The sequence below is a fragment of the Engystomops pustulosus genome, chromosome 10 (genome assembly GCF_040894005.1).
Source record: "Engystomops pustulosus chromosome 10, aEngPut4.maternal, whole genome shotgun sequence".
NCBI classification, from domain to species: Eukaryota; Metazoa; Chordata; class Amphibia; order Anura; family Leptodactylidae; genus Engystomops; species Engystomops pustulosus.
This window is the reverse complement of record NC_092420.1, coordinates 73,914,199-73,932,781: the sequence shown is the minus strand read 5'-3', so window position 1 is coordinate 73,932,781 and position 18,583 is coordinate 73,914,199. Positions and strand designations below refer to the sequence as shown.

The window sequence follows — 18,583 nt, the reverse complement described above, 5'->3', positions numbered from 1 at the left end:
TAGGAGGGGTCTGGGAGTTTTGATAATCTTCTATGTTCCACTATGAGATGTGAGCTGCTCCATGTCCAGTGTGTGAGTGCCCCCTCCTCCTATGTGTCTTCTTCTCCCCTCTCCCTGTCCCTCCTGTGCCCCCCGCTCCCCTCCCCCTGTCCCGGCTCGGAGCTCCCCCAGCCTCGCACAGCTCAGAGCCTGTAATTACTTGGCCATGCGGGGAGGGAGCGGGCAGCCGGTCCCCAGGCTTTTCCTGCCGCAGCTGCAGTACAGGGATGTGTGCACCGCACCGCCGGCCCCCCGGGCTCATCCTGCTCCTCATCCTGCTCTGCCCCGGAGCCCGCACCTCTAAGGTAACACTCATGCCACCCACAGAGGGCACCCTGCCCCTCCATGTAGCTCAGGTGGGATGTTATATAGCACAGGGGGGAGGTATATATCATCACAGAGTAATGTGTCTAGTCATTACTTATTATTTATTTATCTATGATGTATCATTTATCGACAAAATATATCATATTTATCTAATTTATTATATTTAAATTATTATATACTTTTATTTTTATCTGTATCTATTAAATTGCTGTCCATCTAATCATCCATCTATATGTCCACTCCTTCATTAACTATCTATTAACTACTATCTATAAACCCACCCGTGCTGATAAACATCGGTTTATCATATCTTTATGTCTTCTATCTATCTATCTATCTATCTATCTATCTATCTATCTATCTATCTATCTATCCACCTGCCTCACATCTTTCTGTCTATTATCTATCTTGATTTGTAAAGCACTACAGAATATGATGGTGCTATACATATAAAGATTACTATTATCCTATCCTAACTATTATATTATTACTAACTATCTATTGTACCTAAGCATCTATCCTTGGGGACATTAAGGATAAGCACCTTAATTGCTGCTCCTGACTTCCCTATTTCACCTTTGACCCCAGTGTGTGAGGAGAGCTCATTACTGATGCTTGTAGTATCTATCTATCTATCTATCTATCTATCTATCTATCTATCTATCTATCTATCTATCCATATTCTATCTATCTATCTTCTATCTATCTACTGTATTTATCATCTATCTATCTATCTATCTATCTATCTATCTATCTATCTATCTATCTATCTATCTATCTATCTATCTATCCACCTGCCTCACATCTTTCTGTCTATTATCTATCTTGATTTGTAAAGCACTACAGAATATGATGGTGCTATACATATAAAGATTACTATTATCCTATCCTAACTATTATATTATTACTAACTATCTATTGTACCTAAGCATCTATCCTTGGGGACATTAAGGATAAGCACCTTAATTGCTGCTCCTGACTTCCCTATTTCACCTTTGACCCCAGTGTGTGAGGAGAGCTCATTACTGATGCTTGTAGTATCTATCTATCTATCTATCTATCTATCTATCTATCTATCTATCTATCTATCCATATTCTATCTATCTATCTTCTATCTATCTACTGTATTTATCATCTATCTATCTATCTATCTATCTATCTATCTATCTATCTATCTACCTACTGTATTTATCATCTATCTATCTATCTATCTATCTATCTATCTATCTATCTACCTACTGTATTTATCATCTATCTATCTATCTATCTTTTATATATCTATTATCTATCTGATGTTCTACTGTTCTAACTCTGCTTGTAGAATCCATTTACCTATCTATTTATCTCCATCTATCCACCTATCTATCTAGTCAATAGAAAATAAGCAGCACTCCAAGACGTAAGTTGTCAAGTAGAAAAGGTGATGGTCTTTATTCCATGTTTTTAAGAGTACAAAAAATTGTACAGAAGCAACGTTTCGGCTCCTAAGAGCCTTTGTCAAGCCAGCACCTATCTATCTATCTATCTATCTATCTATCTATCTATCTATCTATCTATCTATCTATCTATCATATATCTATTATCTATCTGATGTTCTAACTCTAATGATAAAATGATCCCTGAAGCCTATACTTTAACATTATTACACCTAAGGCTCTTATACATCTACAATGTATTGGTGATACTTGTTTCTTGTGACACTGGAAAGATTTCTAAATGCAATTGCTTTACATTTGTGTTGAAGTGCATGACATCCGTTATAGCATTCTGGCAGGTATTAGAAGGGGAGGGACGAGGCTTCCAGGTTGAACGTCATAGAAAAAAGATAATATTCCATGCTAAAATGGTTGGAAGGCTATGTATCATGTAGTTCATTATTTCTGATGGGTGAGGCACACGTGCACTTTTCTCATAAATCACAGCCTGATTTTGGGCATGGTGGTGCACCAGTGAAAGTGCCAACCATGCAATTTACATATGACACATAAAACAATGGCAGGTTTATGAAAACATATTTTAGAGAACCTGGTAGAGCACAACCCTGTATGGAGGACGCCCACAAATAGTGGCATGGTATGGTGCTGCACAGCGCCTCTATGTGGCCTCAGACTCACAAGTGTTTGGAGTTTCTCTTGTTCAGTACAATTTGACAGTAAGACCAGAGCATAATGCAGCAGTCAGGAGGATAGAAATCTCATTGGACTTTGACTCCAAATCAATGGAGTAAGATGGTAGCCATTAGGATACAGTGTTGGAAGCCATGATAGATAAAGCAGGCTCTTATTTTTGTACATTTTTGGGCAAACTGCTGCTTGTGGGTAATGGAGTGTATTTGCACGTTGTTTCAGCACAATTCAGTGATACATCATGCGCCGACAAGTGTCAGCAGGTGCAGTTTAATGATCAGTCAGATGCAAACCAGGAGAACCAGTACGCAGATAACGCATGAGAACGCATGAAAAAGTGCCAAAAAAATGGGCAAATCCAAATAGAAAAAAAAAAAGATACATCTGCCCCGTAGTTGTAATTTCTGTAAAAATGTTGTAAGTTGTAAAGTTGATCTGTTGCAGTGCACCATATACACAGTTTTATGTTAGACAGCACACTTAAAGGGGTTGTCCAAAGCAAAAATAAACTAGACACCATCCCTGTCCATAGGTTGGGCCCCCTACAACATCCCGTGTGAACTACTAGCAATAGCCCACAGAACCGAAGGACAACTTTGACGCTGTTTTAAGAATATAGCTCCCATATTTGTGTAATATTAGATAACACTATCAATAGCAACAAATCACAGCAAAGCTTTAATCTCAAATACTGCTTGTAAAAAATGACAGCTGTGCTATGATAGGTTGTCATGGAAAGTTTTCAAGAGTAAGAATGTTCTTGGTTTCCCATTGCAACCAATCACAGCTCAGCTTTCATTTTACCAGTGCTCATGAATATTTTAAAGGGGAGCTGTAATTGGTTGCCATTTGCAACTCAGAACATTTTTACACTTAGGCAGCTTGATAAATAAATCCATATAAATGGCATATGATATTTTAAGGTGGGATTTTACAGAGGGTTTAGGACTGTCACAGGGTTTACCCAAGTTTGCAAATCATCCATAATTTAGGAGATGACTTTCAGATAGTTGGGATTCTAACTGCTAGGAACCCAATTGGTCTATGAGAACTGTTATGCCCCTTTGTGGGACTACACAACAGAATAGCGTTATATTTGGTTGGCATGCTGCTCGGAACAGGATCCCTATTTTCTGGATAAATGGGGGTCCCAACAGTTCTGCAACTATCCCCTATCCTATGTATGTCTTATTTTATCATTCCCATAGAGCGGAATAGATTGGCAATGGATAAGTACAGCTGTGTTACATTCTTAGACTCCAGACCCTCCTTTGGTTAGCGGGGGTCCCAGACGCACAGTCAATCAGTCAATATCAGTCAATATAATGTTTCATGCATGACACTTCGCCCTGAGATATATGATTGAGGTCAGTCTGTCAATCCCATAGTAATGACTCCTTGTTACATAATTTACTATGATGCTCGGAGCCCTTTTTCTGCACTGTTTTGGGCCTGTGGCACGGTCCGGGATTCATGGGCCACACCACAGTCATGTGTCTCCTGTTCAGACCCGAAGGGTAATAGGACTTTATTTTTACATGAAAACACTAATAATCTTAGAACTTTATCTTTTATCTCCAAAAAATATCTACAATTACATTCATCTAAAGGAAACTTTCCCCGGGGCAGAAATCTTAAGGTTCTGCACTACTGAGCCACACAATCTTTACCCTTACATTTGTGCAGAACCAAGTTGGAATTTGCAAAATCAGTGGTTTGTGAATTGTAAGACCTTAGGTTACCCTTACCATTGAAATCACATGACTTTTTTTTTTGTTGTGTCCCTCCACCAACCTCCCTCCGAATTCTGCTACCCTGCACTAGAGATGCATGCATTAACTCTTTCTCTTTTGTTAACATTTATTAAACATTCATACAGTAGAGCATTTGGCAGGGAGTACCCCTAATCCAGCTGTGGCCTCAGTGCTTCATCTGTCAGCATTTACTAAGCATCTTTTTCAGTTTCTCTCATCCCCCATCTATCACTTCACACCATCTTCTTAATCCTTTCCTTCTGCTCTTGCCCCTCCAGCACTGAAGGGGTGGAACCTCTAACTCTGCTGGCGTCCCTTTTAAGTAGGAGATCAAACGCTTTTGCTAGAGAAGAGGTTTACAGCTTCTAACACCACCAGGCCTGGGGGTAGTGGAGGAAGAGAAAAGGGAGAAGACAGATGACCTGCACTTAGGGAGCCTTTTCCCTACCTCCAAAATTAATCTTAATATTATGTTCCTTTTTTGTGGGAATTCTGTGTTTTATACACTTCTCCCCCTCTAATTGTTTAGTAAATTCCTGGCATGTCTTATAGATGTCTCAGCTCCTATTTACCTCCATGAAGGCAGTGGAAGAAAAATAGGAATAAATTAGGGTTGGCAATGCTTGTACGTTATAAAAGACAAAAAACTGTAAAAATGGTATATTACAGTCGCTGCTTTATAAATGGTTGCCCTGCAAAAAAAATTAAACATACAGGGTAATTGGGAAACCATGGTTATCCAAAGTATGCAGGGACCCCCACAAAGGGGTCTTTATGTTTCCCATGTGATAGTTAAACACACATGCCCAATTTATTTTGATATGGAGATAAGGGGTTGCTTAAAGTGAGCCTGTCAGGTGATTTTTGCTGTGTTACCTGAGAGCAGGAAATCATAGAGGGAGATCAGCTGAGCTCTGTGCTATATAGGTTTATATATTTTAGAGCAGAATATCTCAATAAAAGCAGAAACATCATGGCAGGTCTTCTTGAGAGACATTGGGAGTCCTGATTACCCCGCCCCCACACATAGTGATTGACAGTGAGAGTCCTGATTACCCCGCCCACACACAGTGATTGACAGTGAGAGTCCTGATAACTCAGCCCACACACAGTGATTGACAGAGAGAGTTCTGATTACCCCACCCACACACAGTGATTGACAGTGAGAGTCCTGATTACCCCGCCCACACACAGTGATTGACAGTGAGAGTCCTGATTACTCAGCCCACACACAGTGATTGACAGTGAGAGTTCTGATTACCCCGCCCACACACAGTGATTGACAGTGAAAGTCTGATTACCCCCCCACACTCAGTGATTGACAGTGAGAGTCCTGATTACTCAGCCCACACACAGTGATTGATAGGGAGAGTCCTGTTTACCCCGCCCACACACAGTGATTGACAGTGAGAGTGCTGATAACTCAGCCCACACACAGTGATTGACAGCGAGAGTTCTGATTACCCCGCCCACACACAGTGATTGACAGTGAGAGTCTGATTACCCCGTCAAACACAGTGATTGATAGGGAGAGTCCTGATTACCCCGCCCACAAATAGTGATTGACAGTCTTCTGTGTACACACACTGACACATGGAAAAATAAGTCAATATATTATTATTAGTCAATAGTGGTACATTTACCTATAAACTGCTTCTAAATGGATGCCATTATTGTACTGTAGCCAGGGGTGTATTAACACCACCATGGGCGCTGGGCTGTATGAACATTATAGCCCCTGCAAGTCTGGAGTTAATTTCCTACATACAGTACTAGAATCAGCTTCTTGGGAATGGAGGATAGGTCCCTTCTGTCTGCTTTCATTCTTAAAGGAAACCTACCACTTGAAGTGGCAGGTTTCTGATGGAAATACCGGGCACCAGCGCATGGTAAGCACCGGGCGCGTACATGCCTGCGCCGGCTATAAAGTTTAAAAAGTGTTTTAAACCGCAATACAGTGGTTTAAAACACTAACAAAAATAAGCTCCGGCACCAGCTCACCCTGAGCTGGTGCCCGGTATTTCCATCTGAAACCTGCCACTTCAAGTGGTAGGTTTCCTTTAAGTTTCAGGACCTTTATAGGACCTTGAAAGGTCCTGAAATTGTTAGTGTACATGTGTATTGAGAGCAGGAACAGATGTATAAGGAATTCCCTGGTGAAGGTCCTTCTCAGTATAAGATTTGGTGGGTGGTTTGGGTGACCATGGGCCCCTAGGAGGCTCAGGTCACTGCCCAAACCGCCTACATTATAATCCACTACTGGATTAGTTACTGGAGCAGTTCTGTTTTCTTTGCTGACGCTCTTTGGTCTTGTCAGGACAGCAGTGAGGTGTGGGATGAAGATGTGACTGAATGGTGGGGAGAGTGGAGTTCATGGTCTACCTGCTCTCGAACCTGTGGAGGTGGAGTCATGTCTCGCGAAAGGCACTGTTTACGTCAGAGGTAGGTGTTTTATTCTTGTGTTGTCTTTTCTTCTTTTGGATTCAGTCAAAAATCACTAATTGTCCTATCTGCAAAATCACAAAAATCCTATCTGCAGGTGGCATGTTATAAAGCAGGAGGAACAGAGCAGATTGTACATAGTGTCCTATCTACAGGCAGCATGTTATAGAGCAAGTGGAGCTCAGCAGATTGTACATAGTGTCCTGTCTGCAGGCAGCATGTTATAGAGCAGGAGGAGCTGAGCAGATTTTACATAGTGTCCTATCTGCAGGCAGCATGTTATAGAGCAAGTGGAGCTCAGCAGATTGTACATAGTGTCCTATGTGCAGACAGAATATTATAGAGCAGGAGGAGCTGAGCAGATTGTACATAGTGTCCTATCTGCAGGCAGCATGTTATAGAGCAAGTGGAGCTCAGCAGAGCACCTGCAGGCATCTTGTACGTAACTCAGGGACTGCCTGTATAACTGACTTGAATGCATATTTATAGAAGGAAAACCGTTATAAGCCCACGAACAATTAAACTACAGTGAGTCGTCTCAAACAAGCTACAAATCAATCTGTTCCTTTCCTATACTCTATAAAATGCTGCCTGCAGATAGGACACTATCTGTATATGTACAATATACTCATCAGCTCCTGTTTTATAACATGTTGTCTCCAGATAGGAAACTATTAACAATCTTCTTAGCTCTTCTTGCTCTATAACATTCAGTTTGTAGATAGGACACAATATACAGTCTGATCAGCTCTCATTGCTCTATAACATACAATCTTCTGAGCTCTTTTAGCTCTATAAATGCAGCCTACAAATTAGATGGTATGTGCAATCTGCTAGTCATGTGACCCTGGGCGTGTGATGTCACTGAAGGGGTCGGGACCTCTTGCCCATTTTCCACTAGTCAGGTCACCCTGGAAGTGCCCACCGCACATCGCTCCCAGGGGCACCGAGTGATACAGAATGTACAAAAACATTTTACACAGGCAAAAAATGAGAACTAACATGTATTTCTTCTTTCACAGACTTCAGACTGTCGCTGGTTTAGATAACACTGTATGTGGAGGTCAAGGCAAACAATATCATCTGTGCCAGAAACAGGTAGGCAACAGACATTGATTGATCCATAAGAAATTAGGGCTATTGACATCTGAGCTTATAAATATGTGAAACTCCAGCTGCTTTATTTGCTGGTTAGTACATTTCGGGATGTCCATTTGTTAATTTATTCATATACAGACATGTAATCAGAAGTTGACTGGGTCCTGAACCCGAAGCCAAATGAAAAAAATTGGGTCAGTTCATCTCTATGGCTGGACATAGTAATTTCCTCTCCTTAGTGGATTATGGGGTTAATTAGAAACTTAATCAGGTTCATTTATCTCAAAGATGTCAATGGTGTACAGGGACAGAAAGCTGATTTAGACAAATTACTCAGGGTGCGTTCACACGTTCAGTTTTTCAGATGCAGTTTTTTTTATGTCCAAACCTGAAGTGGAGTCAAAAAGTGGAGGAGCAGCTTCTCTCAATTATGTTCTCACCCATTATGATCCACATCTGCTTTTGGCTTTGAAAACTGTGTCTGAAGAACTGAACATGTGAACGCACCCTTCAAAAAAGGAAGACAATAAAACAGGATGCAGAAACCGATCTCTTTAATAAAGTGTTTTGCAAAATTTACACTATTGATTTATGCAGTTGTCAAAAGTTTTGTTAAAGGACGTCTACCACCAGGATGAAGGATTGTAAACCAAGCACACTGACATACTGGTGTGCATCCCCTCTGGCAGGATCTGTTCTTCTTTTAGCTTCTTATGCCCTGGTTTTTACAAAAAGAAGGCTTTAAACATTATGCAAACGAGCCAAAGAGCCCCTCAGGCTGATTTGCATAATTTTTAAAACCCCTTTTTTTGTAAAAACAAGGGAATAAGACGCTTAAAGGAGAGTAGATCATGCCAGAGGGGCACACACCAGCATGTAAGTGTGCTTGGTTTACAATCCTTCATCCTGGTGGTAGATTTCCTTTACGCTTTAAATAAAATAAGATCCCTTTAAGATATTAAAAATACAAATCTATGCAATTATATGTCCCTAGGAAGTATCTTTATAGTTATATTTTGACTCTACCATTCCACATATAAACTATGCATAACGCGGTCTGCAGTTGTGTCGCTGGTTATTATTGTAAGGATGTTTTCTGTGGATTAGCACTCGAGGAGGCGGTGGTTATATTGAAACATGAGTGTTGTTACTGTAACGTTGTTACTGCATATATCACTTAATAATCAGCGCTCTGGGTTCTATGTAAACTGCAGAGAAGTGTTTGTAAACCCTGGTTGTAACACGGTAGAGCGAATGTAATGTGATTGTTACCCATTACACTTACTACATAACTGTGATGTACAAGCCTGTAATTATCCACACGTAGCCCTGTCATTACTCCGCATAAGGCGTGTAATTACCCACATATAATCCTGCCAAACTCATATATCATTGTACTACCGCTAGCTCATTCACAAGCATGTGTAGCCTGGAGGCGCGCCGGAGACTTCCGCAGGGTCTTTGAAGTGGACCCGGAGTCCAATTAATTAACCCTTTTTACAGAACTGCAAGAATGTATAATATTTGTAGGGGATGTTGTATCAGTAATGTTTATGTCTTTGCTGTATTATACCTATATACTGTATATACTTGAGTATAAGACGACCCGAGTATAAGCCACAAAAAATGAAAATGCAGTAGCTACTCTTTAATAAAATGTCCAGTAGCAGCCTCCCCTCATCAATAAAATTTCCAGCAGAGCCCCCCTTTAAAATAAAATGTTTAGCTGTGCCCCCTTTAAAATAAAATGCCCAGCAGAGCCCCCCTTTAAAATAAAATGTCCAGCTAAGCCCCCATTTAAAGAAATGTCCAGTATTGCCCCCCTTTATAGAAATTCCCAGCAGAGCCCCCTTTAAAATAAAATGTCTAGCAGAACCCTCATATAAAGAAATGTCCGGTATTGCCCCCTTTATTGAAATGTCCAGCAATGCTCCCTTTATAGAAATGTTCAGCAGCGCCCCCCTTTACAGAAATGTCCATTAACACCCCCTTCATAGAAATGTCCAGCAGCACCCCCTTCATAGACATGTCCAGCTGTGCCCCTTTCATGATAAAATAATAAGCTTAGTACTTACCTCTGGCACTCACCCACGACATCCTCTCCTCCCCGGCTCTTCTTCTCCCCTCAGTTCCGGCATCCTGGCAGTGGGGGCAGAGGCACGCCCATGCTCTCTGCCCGCAAGCACACAGTATGATGCAGTGTGTCGCTGCCTGATGACGTCACACTGTGTGTGTGCATGTGGGCAGAGGGCATGGACGTGCCTCTGTTCGCACTGTAGGGGAGTTGGAAGACAATCCAGGGGAAAAGAGGATGCAGTGGGTGAGTGCTGGAGGTGAGAATTAATTATACACCCGAGTATAAGTCGAGTGGGTCTTTTCAGCACAAAATTGTTTATACTCGAGTATATAAGGTATATGTATTTGAGTATCAGTGCAATATAATACTGCAAACTGGTATATGCAGAGGACATTATGAAACATAATGCAGAATCTTTACTGCGGATGGATGGGACTACTGAAAATCATATAATGGAAGCATAGAACTATAATATTTTTTGCTTTTTCCCTGCAGTTTTGTCCTGCTGGGTCTGCAAGCTTCAAACAGTATCAGTGCTCTGCATTTAATGCCAGGGCCTTTGGGAAACTGTATCACCGTTGGGTGCCACTATATCCAGGTGAGTGAGCATGACGGCATAAGTAGATATGGACAAGCTCATATTAGGTAATGGGATGCCACCTATGGATGCTCCACGCTGGGATCTTGTAGTGACAGCTGATCCAGTGGGAGCAGAACGTAAAGGTGGTTTTTCTACTATGGACACTGAACCCTATTACAGGATTGTAGATGCCTGATTCCTAAAGGATTGAACACTGGGATTTTCAAAATCACAAGAATAATGGAGGTCCACTGGAAGCTTGATCACCATGCTATTTACTTCTATGGGTCCGCAGGAAGTCGCTGTACTGGAAGTCCTACAGAAATGAATAGGGACTTGCACATCAGGATCCATTCACTTTAGTGAGTCTCAGTTGCAGGCTGGGGGTGGGGTGGGGGTTTGGGCTAGCAAACCACCATTGATCAGTCACCTATCACATTATTTGTACATTGTCATCTTTAAAGAGGACTTGTGACCTGTAAAAACTGCACTAGAAGCAGCTCCTAGTGCTACAACAGTTGCCGCAGTGTTACGCTGCTAGCCTTATCAGAAACCTCCCATAACGCTAGCAAACACTGCAGCGCTGTACAATAGAAAACGCCAGACTGCGCTGTAAGCAGTCGGGCGTATTCATGAAGGGGTGGTCCGAGGCGCTGCTTCAACCCCAGACCACCCTGCCCCTAGCCCCCCCCTTAAAGAGCAGGCCGGTGTTTCTATGTTTCTACAGTGTGCCAGTGTCTGCTAGTGTTATCGGATGTTTCCGATAACGCTACAGTGTAACACTGCGCCATCTATTTTTACAGGTGACAGATCCTATTTAAAGGGGTTTTCCTGGCTAAAAATATTGAAAACTTATAAATGGAATTGGTGGGGGTCCAACACCCAGTACACCCCCACAGATCGCTTTTTCTCATCAGCTTATCAACAGACAATGGTGGGAATTCATTAAGATGTCGCTAACAGTGCAGAGCTCAACAACTAGTCTTTGGCTGCGATGATGTGATCATAAATGTGTCACAGTTTAAGACTTTTGAGTTTTACTTTTAGACTTGCCTAATTTTTTTGGCACACAGACTATTTTCCAATCAATCATGCCCTATTTTCTTGAGACCACACCTCCTTTGTCATACGAGTCAGAAAAGTTGGAAAAAATGGTGTAAAATCCTTTATAAATGTGTTTTTTGCCTCAAATTTTGTGTTTCTTGGCCCAAATTTTGCTAGAAGCCTGAAAAAATTCCAAATAAATTCTAGGGCCAGGTCTGAAGGTTAAGGAAAAAAAGAACACATACTTACCCCACACCATCTTCCGGTTCCCATGTCGATCTAGTACTTCTGGTCTTGGGTCTAGCTCCTTGGAGATTTTCCATAATTAATGGAAACCCCTTGAAAATCAGTGCTTTTATTTTCAAAGTCCCCAAAGTGTCTCTTTGTCTTTCCCAGATGACTACACAAGCATTTCCAGTAAGCCGTGCGATCTTCAGTGCACCAGTACCACCAGGGAGAGGCAGCTACTGGTTCCAGCTCATGATGGGACAAGCTGTAGAGACAGGACGCATCAGGGAGTTTGTATCAACGGCAAATGTGAGGTACCTCTGGGGCTGTATACATCACTGGCATTTTTTGTGAATGCTGATTCCTATTTTGTACATCCTTACAAAATGTTTGCATAAAATCTTTAAAGTCGTTGTCCAGCGTGTCTCTTGGACCTCTCCTGGATCATCTGGGGGATGCCACAGTGCTTGTGATTCTACGCACCAGTGCTAGGGTTCAGGTTAGGGTCTCACATATATAGGTGAAAATGTGAAAATGTAGTCCAATCTGTTGGAAGTATATTAAAGAGCAGCAAGAACGAGAAGGTTGATACAGTATACGGTTTTGTCATTCTAACCCTTGTGCATCCAGGGGTCTACTGGGTGGTGCTGCTTAGAGATTCATAACATTCCCTGCCTTTGCTCTATAACACCCTGCCTTTAAATAGGACAATATCTACAATCTGCTTGTCTCCTCCTACATAGCTGTAAAATGTGCTCAGCTTCTCCTGCTCTATAACGTGCTGCCTGCAGATAGGACACTGTCTACAATTAGCTCAGCTCCTCCTTCTCTATAACATGCTGCCTGCAGATAGGACACTATGTACAATCTGCTCAGGCCCTCCTGCTGTATAACATGTTGCCTGCAGATAGGACACTGTGTACAACCTGCTCAGCTCCTCCTGCTCTATAAAATGCTGCCTGCACATAGGACACTATGTAGAATCTTCTGAGCTCCTACTGCTCTATAACATGCTGCCTGCACATAGGACAGTATGTATAGTCTGCTTACATCTGCCTTTTCTATAACATGCTGCCTACACATAGGACAGAATGTATAATCTGCTCAGCTCCTCTTGCTCTATAACATACTGCCTACACATAGGACACTATGTACAATCTGCTCAGATCCTCCTGCTCTATAACATGCTGCCTGCATATACCACACTACAGTATGTATAGTCTGCTTACATCATCCTTCTCTATAACATGCAGCCTTCAGATGGACCACTATACATAAACTCGCTCAGCTCTTCCTGCTCTATAGCATGTACATTGTTTTACATTTCAATCTAAAAGTTTTGCTTTAACATTCTAAATAACTCCAGTTCCTGCATGAGCAGGCTGTGTAGGTATGGTTGCTCTAGCGAATGGAACATCTTAATATGTTGTGAAATAAAACTACATTACATGTCTTTTACGTAGTGGTAGGCTTATATCATAGTATAGATACATTCACACACATTGTACATAACAATAAATGTGTAGGATCTCTTTAGGATTCCAGTCTGGTTCCATGTTCTAGCTATAGTCATTACTGTGTTGCATGGGTGTCTTACTTCATGTATCCCTTTACCTGCAGCCGGTGGGATGTGACGGAAAGCTCTATTCATCCAGGTCACTGGACAGATGTGGCGTCTGCGGGGGAGATGGAAGCACATGCTATAGAGTGTCAGGAAGCTTCAGGAAATGCGTTTTGGGTAAGTTTTTGTCACCACAAGGGAATAGTCAAGTTCTAAGACATTTAGCATATAAATCTATAAACTCAGCTACTTTTGGCGCTCACATAGACTTTAATGAAGAATGTAAATTCAAAAAAGATGTAAACTATATATAGAGAAATATAGTCTTTATTGATCTTACATAATCAAACAGTAATAGGTTAGCACAACAATGGAATACATTAAAAACAAACAAGCAATGTATGTGAAGGAAATAAATAGACATAAATGAATAGGTCTAGACCTGAGGTACAATGGTAATATAACAAGGGCTAAGAAACAAGCAGCAATGAATAGCACATATGGCATATAGAACAAACCACTAGTACATAATTACCATACCACGGATACAAGCATACACTGCGCAACCCCGACACGTGTTTCGCGTAAGGCTTTTTCAAGGGGTTGTCGGGGTTGCGCAGTGTATGCTTGTATCCGTGGTATGGTAATTATGTACTAGTGGTTTGTTCTATATGCCATATGTGCTATTTATTGCTGCTTGTTTCTTAGCCCTTGTTATATTACCATTGTACCTCAGGTCTAGACCTATTCATTTATGTCTATTTATTTCCTTCACATACATTGCTTGTTTGTTTTTAATGTATTCCATTGTTGTGCTAACCTATTACTGTTTGATTATGTAAGATCAATAAAGACTATATTTCTCTATATATAGTTTACATCTTTTTTGAATTTACTCACCCTAATGGTTTGATATATGGTATTCTGAGTGGGGATAGTTTTTTCTGTGCTATCTCTGTTGCCCATATCCCCTAACTCTATACTAAATTAGTACGTTAATGAAGAATGGTCAAACCTGCAGGTAGAGGATCAGCAAGTCCTAGGGGTGGAACTTACATTTATGGTGTATTTTTATCATATGCTGTGGGTATGGCATAAATATTATACATGAGAATATCCCTTTAATTTGTGATGTCAACAAGTGCCAACCTAGTAAGATATTGGAAATGTTCACTGGGCAATTTTTCAGGATAAAGATTCTTATGACCTATCCTTTTATTAGAAAATTAAAGGAAATGTTAGTTGAAACCTACATCAGCAACAAGCTGTAGAAGATTAGAAGTGCAAACAAATATCCATCCTGAGTCTGAGGTTGTGATTATGTCTTGAGACATCGCAGTCAGAAATTAAGAATAACCATAACATAATTATATAGAGATAAAAAGTAAAATTATTGTTTCCTTCATCTGCCACTAGGGGGAGCACTGGAGCTACCTGCATACTGAGGCACTCATTAGAAAAACTGTGTATGCCAATCTCCTAGGCGCCACCTAGTGGTTAACCAAACCTGGAGAAATCGTTCTTATAGGAATACTCAGGTTCTCACTGTTGATTTACTGTACTAACTTTTGTAATTGTTTTCCAGGTTATGCACTTATTACAACAATTCCTGACGGGGCCTTCGACATTCTCATAACAGAAAAAAGAAATACTGAAAATATTCTAGGTGAGTGATGGTGACCATTGAGATACATTCAAATATATTTGGGTTTTTTCAGGATATAAATATTTGTGACCTATCCACAAATCTACGATTAATTTCAATTTCCATATGTCTGATCACCAGGGTCTCTCTTATAGCTTTACCAAGTGCATTAGGGCAGGGTCCTCACACTTCTGTGCTCTTAGCTACGAACATTGTAGTGCCCCATAGCCCACTCCTTCTGCTATGACTGATGTAGTATTAAACCACAATTTTGATATAGCATATGTTCATTTTAGAGGCAAGGAACTGTAGAGTAATGAATTGACATGGTAGCTATGAGCACAGCAGTGTGAGGAATCCTGGAATATCAACACAATCTACAAAGGTAACACACATCGCCAGGGTTGCTACCTACCTAACACTGTCTACAGTTTTGGTCAAATTAAACAGAAATGACATGTGTTGAGTGTACATTACACATGTAGTAGTATAGTGCACTTTTTTAGCAAGAAATCCCTGGATACATCGAGTCATGGGCGGGGCTGTTAGCAAATGATGTCACATTCACTTAATTGAATTATTTCCCACTCTTATTCCATTTCACATCCTGCTTATTTTTTCAGCACTTGCAGACTCGGCTGGGAATTTCTACATCAACGGGAACATGATGATGGATAACCCCCAGAACTTTCGTGTCGCAGGGACCTTGGTCAAGTATCGGCGACCTGCAAATGTTCACAGTGAGGGACTGGAATACCTAACTACACCTGGGCCAACCAACCAGTCCCTCAGTGTCATGGTGTGTGTGTGAGACCCCAGCCTATCCGCATGTCTAGACACAGCAATGATCTCAAATCTGTTGTTAAAAATTTTGGAAGACTTTGATTAAAAGAGCAGTAGAGCAGAGTCGTAATGGCCCACCACAGGATCAGTGGACTCTCCCGTGGGCCCCTGCCCTTACCTAATACTTGACACCAGAGATACAGCAGAAGTCAAACTAAATTAAAGGCCGGTGGGGTCTTTTTTAATGAGGATTGGTGAAAAGTTGACCCCCAAAATAATTTTATCCAGTGAGGCCTGCAAACCTCAGTCCAACACTGTATAAGAGGATATAACATTTCATTGCCTCTTGCCCAAGGTCTAGTAGAGTACTGTTACTTCTTGTGGTGAACACCATTTGACATAGGGAGTCTTTTAGGTCAGGAATTGCTGTGAGGAAAAAAAATGTATGCAAAGGAGTTCTCACTCAGATGGTCTTAAAGCGGTTGCCCACTTTACCTCATGTATTTTGTAATTGGTGTACAAGTGTATCTACTAAGAGTTCTGTTCTGCTTTCTTGATATGTAAAGTGAAGCCTCCTGTCTTTTACCTCATCAGCCAGATATTCCTGTCCATAAGATGGCCGCAGATGGAGGGTCATGTGATCTCTAACTGGCGATAGGTCATGGACAGTTACAGATCACATGACCCTCCATCTGCTGCCATTTTATGGTCAGGAATGTCCGGCTTCACTTTATATATCAAGAAAGCGGAGCAGAACTATTAATACATGTATATTGGTAAATTACCTAATATCCTGCCCCACACACACACATTGCAAAAAACATGAGGTAAAGTGGCCAACCCCTTTAAGCCATCTTATGATGCCACAAAGTGAAATAAGAGTTCACACTGTGTACTACAGTGAATGGGCTTCTAGACTGATCTGCAGGGATCACTTTCCTCCCATTTGACCCTGTTTGTTAGAGTTTTTGAAAGGAAGATTCTAGAAAGGAATTTCCATCAGTTTCATCGCATAGTTATTAACTTCATATACAATGGTTGTTACAAAGCAAGGAACTTCAGGACATTATTGTCTGTTTTTCAGTGGCCAATGGGAATTCATGTTCCCCCATACTATTAGTATTAATGATTTCCAGTGATGATCACTCCAAATCTACAGCAGAAAATCAGACGGGTTTCAAAATCTGCAAATGACATTATTTTATGTGTGTTTCATTTTTGGACTATGATTTTAATAACTTAAAAATCACATACGCTTCTTAGATATATTAATGTGCAGCAGATTTTTTGCACCATTTGGAAAATATGTATATTATCTATAAGAAGAAACTTTCACCTGCTTAGTCTTCTCCCGACTAGGGTCGGCTCTTATATATCCACAAAGCTGTGTAAGTGTCTTGTTTGCACTTTTTTTTCTCAGTTTTGTTTCTTTTCAGTTATCTTAAGCTTGTTATGGACATTAGATATACATTTCAGCCTAAATCACCAATTTTTGAAGGATCAGATTGCCATTTACTAACCATTTGCTTTCAACTTCATGTTCTGTGATCTTCTCTCTGGAGTCTCTACCTGTAACGGCGCTGGTGGAGATGTAGCTTCTTCTCCCCTCTCCATAGAGTTCATATGTAGGGACGAGTAGATCTATTCCGGTTCGGTGAGTTCGACCAAATCGTGAAAAAAAGTTTGGTTTGGGCAACCGTTACCCGGACCGAGCACTAACACCTGTGACCAGTATAACTCCTGATTAGGGGTCTTAATCCACCAATTACCCAATGATCTTTGTTCCCGTTTACGTCACAAGGAACAAAGGGAAAATGCTGACGGCTTTTTAAGGAAGCTTTGACAGCACCATTTAAAGGGTTAACACCGTGGCACCGATCACTGTCAATTTGGGATTTAGGTACTGAACCAAACTTTTTTTTTCAAGGTTGGACCGAACTCACTGAACCCAAATGGATCTGCTCATTCTTTCTGTGTTAGCAGTGGGTCAACCAGCTTCTCCTGCTGGCTGAAGTTGGGGTTTGAGTTTGGGGATCCGAACCTGCTAAGTTCGGGTCTGTGCAACACTATTTATAAGTTATCTGACACCTCTGCAGCATTTGTCTATATTTCTAGCAAGACAGAATTCAGCAGAAATTTCTTAGTGAAAAGCTGATTAGGAGGGAAGGTTTGGGGGAGATAAGAGTCAGAGTAAGTGGAAGTAAGAAGGTGAAATCTCCTGACATGTCCCTATTAGTTAATTCTAGTATTCACCTTAATGTAATGAGGTATGAATGTGTTTTGTTATCACCTTTAAAATATTAATTAATCTCTGTTTTTTGTAGTATTATAACTTCAATGGAAAGATTCCACACATTACATATGAATACACAGTACCTCGTGCCCCAGAAGCACCTCTACCTCTTCTTTCCGAACCAATACAACCTGTTCCTCAAGCTCCAAGTAATATAAAAAGTGGAGTTTCTAAAAAGACTGAGACCAACCTACCCAATTCTCCCGACACCTTTAACTGGGGGAACACTGATGATGCAGAAAGGTCGTTTGGACATCAAGATGGAGCTATTAAAGAACAGGAGATAGTAGAAGACCAAACTGACAGTAAGCTCAATGGTCTACGACCCATCAATGCTATGACCCATCAACCATGTATATACAGGCGGTCTCCTACTTAAGGACACCCGACTTACAGATGACCCCTAGTTACAGACACCTCTGCCCCCTGTGACCTCTGGTAAAGCTCTCTGAATGATTTACTATAGTCCCAGACTTGCAAAAAATATATATGAAAAAGTGGAAGAGAGACAGCACACCTTAACTGCTACATGTCCGTGATTGCCCACTGCGCGGGCAAGCTAAGTCGGGGTCAGTCCATATAGTAT

At 41.1% G+C, this 18,583-nt stretch overlaps 1 protein-coding gene across 2 annotated transcripts in view; it reads left to right on the top strand.

Annotated features, from left to right (window-relative positions):
- The first annotated feature begins 204 nt into the window (after positions 1–204).
- LOC140104270 (ADAMTS-like protein 2) overlaps positions 205–18,583 on the top strand; it is a 39,652-nt gene continuing 21,273 nt past the window's right edge. The window contains exons 1-9 of one of the 2 annotated variants that reach the window (XM_072127738.1): positions 205–344; positions 6,564–6,688; positions 7,711–7,786; positions 10,359–10,461; positions 11,884–12,029; positions 13,336–13,453; positions 14,862–14,942; positions 15,545–15,720; positions 18,029–18,302. In XM_072127738.1, coding sequence (XP_071983839.1) covers positions 267–344; positions 6,564–6,688; positions 7,711–7,786; positions 10,359–10,461; positions 11,884–12,029; positions 13,336–13,453; positions 14,862–14,942; positions 15,545–15,720; positions 18,029–18,302 — 1,177 coding nt within the window. In that variant the 5' untranslated portion in view covers positions 205–266. Of the gene's footprint in view, positions 345–6,563; positions 6,689–7,705; positions 7,787–10,358; positions 10,462–11,883; positions 12,030–13,335; positions 13,454–14,861; positions 14,943–15,544; positions 15,721–18,028; positions 18,303–18,583 lie in introns of those variants that run through there. The other variant, XM_072127739.1, reaches the window with a different exon arrangement.